This window comes from Cynoglossus semilaevis, chromosome 1 (assembly GCF_000523025.1).
Source record: "Cynoglossus semilaevis isolate Cse_v1.0 chromosome 1, Cse_v1.0, whole genome shotgun sequence".
NCBI lineage: Eukaryota > Metazoa > Chordata > Actinopteri > Pleuronectiformes > Cynoglossidae > Cynoglossus > Cynoglossus semilaevis.
Genome location: NC_024307.1, coordinates 6,241,465 through 6,253,499, shown reverse-complemented (window position 1 = coordinate 6,253,499; position 12,035 = coordinate 6,241,465). Strand labels below are relative to the sequence as shown.

Genomic DNA, 12,035 nt, shown 5'->3' with positions numbered 1-12,035 from the left:
TTCTGTCTTCTACAGCATGTATGTTCTCCATTTCTTCAAAAAGCTACATTTGTCTCAAATCTCAAACCAGATCTCCCACAAAACCTCCGGACTTTTTATGACTCTGTGGTGGCCTCTGCCATCCTCTTTGCCGTCGTCTGCTGGGGAACAGGCAGCACTGACCGGGACAGAAAAAAACTGAACAAGCTGGTCAAGAGGGCTAGCTCTGTCCTGGGCTGCCCGTTGGACTCGGTGGAGGAGGTCGCAAGGAGCAGGACACTCACAAAACTGTCCTCCATCACAAACAACCCCACCCAACCGCTGCACCAGACTGTGGAGGACCTGCGTAGCTCCTTCAGCGGCAGGCTCCGGCATCCACAATGCAGGAAGGAGCGCTACCGCAGGTCCTTCCTCCCATCAGCCATAAGACTGTTTAACTCCTTACATTGATTACCTGCACCCTCCTCTGCCACTTTATTGTGCAATATGTATATTTTCTTGTTTATTATGTATATTTTTTTCTAAAGGTTTACTTTAATTTTTGAGTGCTCTTTGCTTTTTAGTTCTTTTTTACTCTATTTATTGTGTTAACTCCTCTTCTCTCTTTTTCTGCACTGCCTACTGTACTAGTATGTTTCCCCCAAGGGGGATGAATAAAGCCCTACTCTACTCTACTCTACTACTCTACTCTAACATTTATTATTAAAAGCTCACCTTGTTTGCCGTCACTGTCACACGATCACTGTTGCATCTGATGAGTCAGATGTTTGCAAGGAGTCTTGTGAGTCAGATGAGTTGTCTGACATGGATGACTCCAATGAAGACCGATCATGTTGAAGCACAACTGTAAAGAGTTTTTAGAAAATGTATATACAAAAAGAAAAAATAATTAGTTCTCCACAACATTCATTATTCACAATCCAATTATTCCCATAACAAACCCATGACAAGTCTCACCTTTTGCTCACCATTTGCTCATAAATGTGCATTGCTATACAACTTTCAGCCCTAATTCATTCAATGTAAGATATTTTAGAATGAAAGATCAACAGTGATCACCTGATTTTTTTCTATTAAATTAAGAATTTCTCTCAAAGAAAAAGGAAACTCTGATATAATTTCAAACAAAATTCATAAAAACTTTAGGAAATTATGTCAAATTTTTTCTCCATTTTATGTGTAGTTCCAATGCACACAAAAGAAAATAACCTTAATATATAGCTACCAAAACATGTGTAGCGATCAACAGCTCAATGGAAGAAATACTTATTTTCATGGAAAACTGTCAGGGGCCCATACACTTTCATCCAAGTCTGTAGGCCACTATCAGAGACTTCTAAACGAGCTTATGCAATACTGTAAACCCTGCACTAATTTAGGAAGGTACTGTTTTAAAACAGCTGGAGAATCACAGCACATTATACATTTGAATTGCATACACATAAGTTCTTAGGCTACATTAGCATTTTTTATGATTACATGAAAATGATGATAATTCGCAGTATTAGCCATTCAAACTGCATTCAGACACAATCTTATGCACGTGGCAAAATTGAAATAATTTGATTGTCAAACCAGCAATGAATACTGGTCATATAAAGTAAATAATATATGACAGTTTAGATAATATGAAATCTTCTATCTATCTATCTTCTACTTGTGGTGTTTACTTGGTGTTTTACATGTGCCATAGGTGTTTTTTAACTAAATCACATAAATGCCATTTTATATACAAGTGCCATACAGATGCTTTACAAAGTAAAATGCCGTTAATGCAGGTGGTGGTCTGTATTGATAAAGTACTTGTGAAAGATTGATGACCTCATAAACTTTTTAACTAAATGTCATAAAAGCCATTTTATATACGAGTGCCATACAGATGCTTTATGTTTAAGTAAAATGCCGTTACTGCAGGTGGTGGTCTGTATTGATAAAGTACTTGTGAAAGATTGATGACCTCATAAACTGCTACATACCACAACAGAGAGTAACTGATTAACTGCCCTAAACCAGTGATCCAATCAACGACATAATTATTTATATAATAATTTTATCAACAACCTCAAGTTGTAAGTTTTCTCTGGTTCACATGCACCATTTGGTCTGTCCAGCAGAGGGCAGAACTGAACCACATTAACATTCCTCTTCAGCACACTATCTTCATCTTGTGTTCAATCGCACGCCACTGCCACTCAGAACATAATCTACAGAAACTAAAACCACATCGCACCTACGAGCGTCAAAAAAGGGAAACTGAATGTCAATGTTGCATGAGAACCAAATCTTCATATAAACCCCAGTCTGATGTCACTTTGCTTGGATTGAGATCATGTTATGATGGTCTTCAACAAGCGGCCTGTCCATCATAAGGGACAGTGTAAATAACCTGCTCATATCCAATGTAAACCACTTGATCTTCCGTTAATCTGATCCATCACAAATTTATATGCCACTCTCAGAGGATTAAATAGCTCTGCACTAAAGAGGTATAATCTTCACACTGTGTCTCAGCCTCCATGAACAAGACGGAGGGAGGTGCTGTGGAGGCGAGGGCTCTGGCAGAAGACATGATTTTTCACATCAAAGTGAATTATATACAATATTTGCATCCATTTTAGAGGCACAATCCTAATGATATCAATGCCATTTCCCTAAAATAATGCATTACATGTCACAGTGACTGAGACACCAGTTAATAATTGTTATGACCCAAAGAGGGTTGAGTTTCAGGGTTCAGTTTGTTTTTAGTTTTAGGCCAGGCGTAGCTGAAACACCAAAAACAAAATCCTGTCTAGCACCCTCAAATATATGGTTATCGTGATCTCCATTAGTGAAGTAAAGCCAGGATTGGATTACTCCAACTGGAGTGCATTAATCTGACGGATAGCACAGTCACGACCTTAGATAACCCTGGGGCACGTCCATCATTTGGTCATTTAAAAAGTAGAATTCATACAATTGTTTGAGCTCCACACAGGTGGGAAAAACAAATCCAAAAAGTGTCAGGTTCAAGGACTTAAATTCACTTAAATTAAATACAGTATGTTACAGCATAAGTGGTCTATTGTATTCTGTGTAACTTCTATTAAAACTACAAATTAGCCATATTTTCCAACTTGTATAACGCCAGTGATAATACTATGCAAACCATATGGTCCACAGCCTATTGTTATATTTGGTAAACAAAATGGAACGCAGGATTGAGAGCAACTGAATCCAAAATTTTACAGTATTTCTGAAGACATCTGCTTTGCTACAACTGCTCAACGTTCACAGTTTAGCGGTTGTACAGACAAATCTAATTAGACATCAACACCATGTTTATATTAAGATGTAAAGAACAACAACAAAAGAATTGTTTGAAAATTATAACTTTTTTTTACCCGTCATCCCTGAACATATTTCGAACAACATAACACAAACACAGTTGAAAAATAATGAAAACAACTAGCTCAACCATTATGACAACTAAGTGAAAAGAACAAAAACAGACTCTCATTTAAAAGATATCACAATTGATCCATAAGGCAAAATTCTGTCAAATATAACAGTGGGGAATGCAAAGCCATAACTTCTATCAAAATTGAGACATTTTAACTAGTAATGTTTCAAAATGTGGGACATACCAGATAGAGTTTCGGTGGACGCTTAGCATCTCCACAATCCCTGTGTAACCCTGTAAGATACAGCAAGAACATTGTTAGTTACAACCTTACTGTAATATTGATATTAAATAAAGCGATATGAAGTAATATTCAATGTTTTTAAAAAAGGGTCAGCCAACATATCCAAATTACATTCATCTTTCTTTAATCACTGGAATTACAATTCAACAATATATAGAACATATTCGTTTTCATGTTATTACAGGCTTGTTCAAAGAACATTTTAATTATAATCAAGAAACAAATATTCACAATTTAAATTATAATCAAGAAACAAATATTCACAACTCTCAATGCATTTCAAATAAACTAACAACATTAAAAGTAATAAGACAAAAAGGCACAGAAATGTGAAAGATTGATGACATCAAAGCACCAAAAACCAATACAAAGCAGTTTATTGCCAATGCAAATAAAGATCTGTAAATAAAAATATATAGAATCAGTGAGGTGCGCTAGGTTTATGTTTGTCACCGCGGTATGTATTACATTTAATACATTCCACACATAATTTATAACAAATAAATACAGCAAAAATGCAACATATATTATTGATTTTCTGTAACACAGCACAATATTTGACAGTGGTGATAAAACACAAACAGACACACAAGCACAATGTCAGAAATGGCGCCACGCAGCGGGTCAACGCTAAACTCTATGGATAAACGAGCTAGCCGTCGTTAGCGTTGACGTGCTAGCTCAAAAGCAACACACAAACACACTGAATTATGGACACAACAACGTTGACAGACAATGTATTGTTGCATATTGTGAGAATACGTCAATGTAACACAAATATATGGTTTCCATAAAAGCATAAAATACAGTGACGAACTTACCATATTCATATTGTAGGCTGCGGTCTGTCGGTTTGGAAGGGAAGCTGGCCGTTTCAAACATGGCGCTCCGGTTGGCCAACATCACTTCCTGGCGCCATTTGTAATTTTTTCGATTTCCGCTGGAACCTTAACTACTGTATGTTGATTTTTTATTTTTATTTTTTTATCGTCTTTTTTTAACACGGGCAGGGGAAATTAGTAAATATTAGTTTATAAATACACCTAAAAACGAACAGGGTTAAATTATGTTCACAAAACAAATATGAATCAAAAAGAAAAATATGGAGTACTAGCAACTTTGCCTCTTTAAATTTAAGAACCTGTCATTTTCCATAGTTTCGATGTTAGCTTAAAATATGTTATAACAGGAGATATACAAAGAAAGAAAAATATTTAAAAAGTAACAAAGGCAATTAAATTAATTATAAGGAAAAACAATATGTGGCATCCAGTGAAAACCAGGCTCCAAGTTAAGACACTAAGATGTTAATAAACAAACAAGTGTTCACGTGTGAATGAATATGAATACTTATATATAATAATATAATAATAATATATAATATATTTAAAAACGGTACACTAAAAGTAAAAGTATAAACAAATTAAAATAAACACAAAATAAAAGTTTTCTTACATATCCTGTATGAAACTACTACTATATAGTTTTATATACAAGTAGAATAAGTGTAGGAACATATAGCAACACTTTATATAACATATATAGTTCTATCCTAATAAGTGCTAGGCTTTTGTTTTGTGTTTGTGTTCTATCCAAGAAAAAAAAGTAGAATATACCAATAATATCAATTTGACTTTTGATAATCGCCAGCAAAATATCAAAAAGATTTGCAATGGACCACAACTGTAAGTCACTGAAGAGATAATATTCCTGAACTTTTGTGATTAATAAAATGTCCTGCTTATAAGTTTAATTGTATTCACTTTATAAATATATTGTTATATTCCACTCTCTAGCCGCACGCTTTACAAAAACAAAGATTTTCCTGTGGATTGAGTATATCACATGTCTCTGTTATCGTTATCTGATCAACATTATCTCTGGTCTCTGTATGATAAAAGGATGGATGAGATACAGGGAGTGTTGATAGCTGATCAGATATATTGAAAAAAATATTTTAAGTCAGGCTGAGGTGAATCTGCTTGTGGAGGACGTGGAGTTGTCGCTCCCTCCTCTGTCCCAAAAGCACCATTCCCAGGATTTAATCTGAAATTGAAGGCTTTCAACTGTGACGGATTATTGGGACTAAGCCATGCATGAGGCCGGGGGACCGTCTACTAATGAGGCCAGGCAGTGGAGCATCAAGTGACAACAAGGAGCTTCTCCAAAAACAAGTGCAACTTCATGCTAGTTGAAAGTGACAGTAATGGTCTGACAATGAAATCCGGTGATAACAGTATTAAAAAAAAGAAAGAAAACTAGAAAAAACAGACAGCAAAAAAGACAGACTCTTTAATAAAAGGCTATTCCAGGTTTTATGCTTCGTAGTTTGAGTCAAACACGTTTTATAAATAAAAACCACAAACATTTTAAAGACTACGAGAAAAGTCAAAATCAAATTGTGCCTTAGTAATAGAGATTATTATATCAATTTTATACAGCGCAAACAGTACTGGTCGTGAAATGGTTAACAGCAACAAGCAACAATGAAATGAATTTAAACAGTAAAATGTCATCCTGCCCAAATTGTAATGTAATCATCAAAACAGAATTTCATTTGACTTATTCCACTGTACATTCTGTTATACGAACATTTTCCTCTTAGTCCGTTCTTTCCCACTCTACGGCCGAAGCAACATCTTTACATAAACAGTTATTTTGACGTTAAATCAGGAAAAAAAAAGTGCATTAGCATCTTCTGAGCAGCAGATGAGTTTCCTTCTCTATGGAGTCCAGAGACCAAGTTAAGAGAATTAGGTGATGGATGAAAAGCAGCAGCAGGACAGAGTCTCATTTCAGGGTGGACGTCCTTCATCACTAGGGACTTTCCTCCTCCTCCTCTTCGTCTGCTGCACTCGGGGGATCACTGACTTTCTCCTCAGCTGCCTGTCTCTCCTGTTGACCCCCCTGCAGTCTGTCATGAGGCACCGTCCCCAGCACTTTGGCACTGTGCTCCTGTGCTTTGGCCCTGAGTGCAGCGATGCTGTTCTCTCTCAGTTCCTCCTTAGAAATCGCCGACTTGCCCTCTGATCTGTTTTCCTCCGCCTCAGCTTCTTCTGCCCTCTGAGAGCTGGGCTGCTGCGGAGCCTCCACCTTTCCGGACGTCTCCATGGACTTTTTGTGCATCCCTGCAAAGAGTTGCGGGTATTCAGATTTAGAATAGCGTCTGTTGATTGGTAAGCCATCTTGGACTGAAAACAGCAAGCAAAAATAGTTCTGATTTAGAACATAACATCTGACAGTCTTTCATGGCCAACAGGTGGAGGTAAATTTGAATTAAACCTAATAGGTAATTTGGTTCACACTATGCAACCACATTTGTCAGTATTCATAGTATAAATAACTTTTAAGCAAGAGGTTTTTTTTACCCAGTGGTGCTTCTCATGTTTTTATAAATAGATGCTATAACCCACAAACTGAAAATTAGCCTCACCTAGCAGCCAGGGGGCGCAGGAGTCCATGATACCATCCTTGGCAGACTTGAGGATGGACTCGGGCAGAGGTATTGAATGCCTCACCATGGCTCCGTACAGGCCGTACTCTGCCATCACTGTGCTGCGGCCCCAGCATTTCTCCCTCTTCCTCCACTTGGCTCTGCGGTTCTGGAACCAAACCTGTGGTCGGAGAACATTTTGAAGTGTTATCTGTTGGCAGATCTTCAACAGTCATTCCCAACCTTTTTACAAAGTGTTATCTGTTGGCAAATCTTCAACAGTCATTCCCAACCTTTTTGAAGCACTTTTTTGTTTAGTCTCTTAAAGTGCAGTAATGTAATTTAATGTACAAATAATGAAGTAGTCAGTGATCCTGTAAATAGATTTAGTCGACTCACAACAATTGGTTTTACAACTTAAATTTAGCAGCTAAAAGTTAAGTCAAGTCAACAAAGCCCATTACACCTTAAAACGGAAAACAATTCCTTGATAAATAATATTTGTTTTTATTTAAATAAAAATTCACCTTTAATTAGGTTACGTATATTGTACAATTGCTTTCATTTATAGACTTTGTGTTAATAGTTTCTCAGTGTTATGCATTTAAACCTTTTTAGGTGTTCGGCTAAATTTGTGTTGCATTTAACTCCAAAATCAATCTAACTAAAATTCAATTGCGTAGCTAAAAGTAAGAGCAAAAATTACCAAACTTTAGACCTGAAGTCAGTTTCAGAAAATGTGGTAATAAACTGATGGAGATGGATGAGTCATTGCAGTATTAGATGATGAATGTTTATAATACATATTATGGGCCAATTAGCTGTGATAATTAATTATCCAAAATGATTATCTTATAATTAAGGATGTCCCATATGAACTTTTTGTCGATATTGTCCAAACATTAATTTCTGATTCCAATATCAACCGATACAGACATGGTAATATTATGTATTTATCTGTACAATCCAATGTATGAATATGAGATTAATTAAATGAGCTGGAATACTGCCATCTAGTGACTCTCACTTAAATATACAGCCATTTATCCCCTAAACTATTTTTAGGGCAGACATCATTTGGCAAAACCCAGGCATTGCGTTATCGAGGTTTTCATTATTGGAGGAAAAAAACAATAACGATTCTTACAAATATTACATACAGTAATATGCTAATATCCGGCCGATATTATCGGACATCCTTACTTATAATGTACAGTAAAGCTGCAACATTGTGTGTATTCAAATACAAATAAGACCTCTGGTAGGCGCGGCCTCATCGTCCGACGACAACTGGGTCTAAGTCTGAGCACTGCAGTAGTTATTTGAAGAGCCCGACTTGTTTAAAAGTGTTTCACAGTAACTTAAGAAAACCTTTGCTCTGTTTGTGATGCGGTCCATTGATTCCCCATAATCCCCTGCTACAGGTGTGAGCGATCCGCGCCCGTCCTGTCAGGACTCATCTGCTGAAACCTGCGCTGCCATCACAGATGGTTTGACACATCAGGACGCCGACACACTGTGCCGGCGCTAAACGGCTGCTGAAGGCCCTGCAGGCGATCTGTCGGCTCAGGGAGAGGCCAGATTGATTGTGTGGCACAACACAGGACTGTTAAACACTCCACTTACAGGCCCCTGTGATGGCTCCGTGACCGGGGGGGGGAGGGGGCAGAGGGGGGGCGCGTCCAAGTCAGGGGACAGATATTAAAGTGACATCTTGATGGTAATCCCGATGATAACCCTTATTTCATACAATATACTTTTTTCTTTACTACAGAAATTGCTTCTCATCCTCCTCTCTCCCCCCGTCTCCCCCCAGAAGAGGACAGTGTGATAGCTGTGAGGAGGAGCGACCCTGGGGCGCACAGGCCTGATTGAAAAATAAGTTAATTTCTGGCCCAATCGATGGCGGCCAGGCGGGCAAATATCCCGGGAAATTAAACTACCGGGACTCGGGGGAGCAGCGCTATTGACCCGTGCTAATAAATTCAATGTAGTTATTTCATTTGAACTCCCTGTGTCTCTGCGGCGGCAGCAGCAACATTAGCATCAGCATCCTCTTCCCCAGCTCATCTGATTTAACTAATTACACTCAATGAGAAAATTGGGTGTTAATTTCCACCTAAGATAAAAGCTCTCCTCCCCCTCCTCCTCATGCTCACAGGCTTATTTATTTATTTTCCTTTTTTATTATTTATTCACGCTGCTACTGTTTGGAGCCTGTAATGAGAATGAGATTAAAAGGCGCCCTGGCAGATGGATGGTCCAGGTCACACTGCAATCGGCCTCCGCCTTGATAGCTTGATTAGGTCGTTAGGCTTCTTCTCCCAGAACAAATTGTTTCACATCCAACTACTGCGGCTGATGAGAGATTATCTGTCCTGGCGAGGATGAAGGTGGGGAGAGCGGGCTTTGTTCAGGCAGGAGGGGAGCAGCACTGATCTCTTCTTTAGTATTTATTCTCACTACTTTAGGTTCTCCACCGATCTGTCTTTAGCCTTTAATCTGCCATCTTCAGCCACTAGTCCTAGCTGTACCCCTCTTTTTCTCCCCCATCTCAGCACATAACACATGGTTTCCACCTTCAGACTTCCTCCTCACCCGTCTGCCAGTTCCCCTCTACATTTTCTCCTCCCAGTCCATCAGTCTCTGTCTGTTTTGCCTCTCATCACTTTTCAGGTTCCTCCCTCATCCTTCACCAACTTCAGCCTCTGGTCTCACCTCTACCCCTCCAGTCTCCCTCTTTGGGGTTCTGGGTTCCCACCAAACCTGGAGTCTCCTCCTCTGAGACGTCAGTCCTCCTTCAGGCCTCCAGGTTCCTCCACTGAGCCTCCAGTCTCACCTCCTCCCTCCCTCCCCTCCTATCTGTCTGTGGTCTTCTCCTCCTAGCCTCCAAAAATACCAACGTCTTAACTTTTGAACCTCCTCTCTTGCCGTATCCCTTTAACTCGACTGCCGACTCTGGTCTCTCTCCCTCCATCCTCTACTCTCCAGTTATAAACCTCTGGTCTCCCCCTATTCAGTAACTAGATCTGACCTCCCTTAGGTCTGAGGTCAATCTCCATTTAGCGTTCAGTTTACCTTGTTCACAATCTATTCACCTTTGCGTGAAGCATATACTGTATATATATATATATATATATATATATATATATATATACATTTGAGTTAAAAAACCAATATATAAAAAAATCTATATACCATATATATATAGACATATATATACAAACATATATATTGCATTTCAGGAAAAATAAAATGTGGTTTGATTTTATACTAAAAATAATAAATATCGCAAAATAGTAACAATAGTAAATGACATTTGTTATCAATGCCATTTTAAATAAAATTCCCTCTTGGCTAAAAAAAAAAATTAAATTATGTTTTGCTGAGAAGCAGCAGTTAAATATCTTCAACACCTTAAAGCTGTAAACGAGATCTATATTAACTTCCCTTCATTTAGACTCGATTTCAAAGAATCAGCAGCGAAAACAACAACAGCACCACTGTGTAAAAAATACTCACAAATATTCAGAATTGTATACAAACACAAAAAAAAGTCTAAGTATGTAATGTGATTTTAAATATTTTTATGAACAATTCTATGAGACACAGATGTGTTGAGTGGTAAAATAGACTTTTTAAAAAAAAATAAAATAATAATATCTACCTGTATCCGGTCTTCAGGCAGCTCTGTCTTCATGGCCAGCATCTCTCGGGCGTAAACATCCGGGTAGTGAGCCTCGTTAAAGGCCTTCTCCAGCTCCTCCAGCTGGTACGATGTAAAGATGGTCCTGGAGGAGCAGGGTTGGTTTTTTAATTATTTCAGTGTGTTTGACGGAAGTACAACAAAAAATCCAGAACAGTGAGATTTAAATAATAATAATAATAATAACAGGCAGAAACAGAGAAAAAATATAATAAAATAAATATAATAAAAAATAATTTAAAAAGTGAAAAAAACCCATTATCCTCAAAATGACATTCAAACAAAGTCTTTGATAATAAACATAGTTTAATGATAATTTAATCGATTTTTTTCAGTTCTTTAATTGTGTGATAATTAAACTATTTAAAAAAATACATTCTAGTTACAAACGGCATCAAATACATTTAGTAAAGACCCGTATTTTTAAAAAAATTTAAATAATTTATTTCTTAAAAATAAACCACACTTTTAGGTGTGATTATCTGGATAACAAACATCATGAGTTCATCTCGACTAACCGGTGACGTCTTTTCTTCCGCTTCTTATTCTGAGTCACAGATGACTTGGACAGTTTTCGTTCATTTGAGGATAAATCTTCAGAATCTGAGGACGTTCAGGAAAAAAGAAAACAAAAGAGGAAAATCAAGAATTAATAATGTGAAAAGTCCTTTGTTACAAATACACTGTTTGAAATGACAGGCTATTTTATTTTAAATACACAAGTCAACGATAATAATAATAATTTTTATTATATTTTAATGTATTTGTTGTTGTATTCTTGTATTATTTTCTGTTCCTGTGGAGTACCTGAGCTGGCAGACTGGCTGGTGTCCAGCGGGCCTCCGCTCCTGTTGTGCGGCTGCAGGTGAACGTCTTGTGCGTCAGACAGAACCGTCTCCAAAAACGCTGGCTGAGCGTAAAACGACGGAATTCCTCCAGCGCCGATTAATCCCATCCCGACACCCACTCCCACTCCCACTCCTACACCGACACCCACGGCGGTGGGCCCCAGCACGGCGCCTCTGGCCGCGATCAAGTGCGCCCCGGCGGACAGAGACCCCACCAGGCTGCTCCTCGGGGCCGCGCTCGGCTCCTTGTTGAGCCCCAGGATCTCCTGGATCCCGAAGCCCGTGCACCTGCTCGGCTGCTGGGTGGCGCTGCTCTTCGGCTGGAGGCTGGTTGCGCCGCCTCCGTTCGCGGGCGCCGCCGGCCGCGCTTTCTCCCGCACACT

General features: G+C 38.5%; 1 protein-coding gene and 1 long non-coding RNA gene across 2 annotated transcripts in view; both read right to left on the bottom strand.

Annotated features, from left to right (window-relative positions):
- The window catches only part of LOC103399980 (uncharacterized), a 32,620-nt gene extending 27,612 nt beyond the window's left edge, over positions 1-5,008 (bottom strand). The window contains exons 1-2 of the long non-coding RNA XR_523742.2: positions 4,487-5,008; positions 3,606-3,655 (exon numbers count right to left, since the gene is read on the bottom strand). This is a non-coding gene — a long non-coding RNA (uncharacterized LOC103399980). The remainder of the gene's footprint in view (positions 1-3,605; positions 3,656-4,486) is intronic.
- A 790-nt stretch (positions 5,009-5,798) lies between these two features.
- Positions 5,799-12,035, bottom strand: part of vsx2 (visual system homeobox 2) — a 7,843-nt gene continuing 1,606 nt past the window's right edge. The window contains exons 2-6 of the mRNA XM_008307073.3: positions 11,612-11,979; positions 11,323-11,407; positions 10,766-10,889; positions 7,099-7,279; positions 5,799-6,793 (exon numbers count right to left, since the gene is read on the bottom strand). Of these exons, the coding sequence (XP_008305295.1) occupies positions 6,483-6,793; positions 7,099-7,279; positions 10,766-10,889; positions 11,323-11,407; positions 11,612-11,979 (1,069 nt within the window). The 3' untranslated portion in view covers positions 5,799-6,482. The remainder of the gene's footprint in view (positions 6,794-7,098; positions 7,280-10,765; positions 10,890-11,322; positions 11,408-11,611; positions 11,980-12,035) is intronic.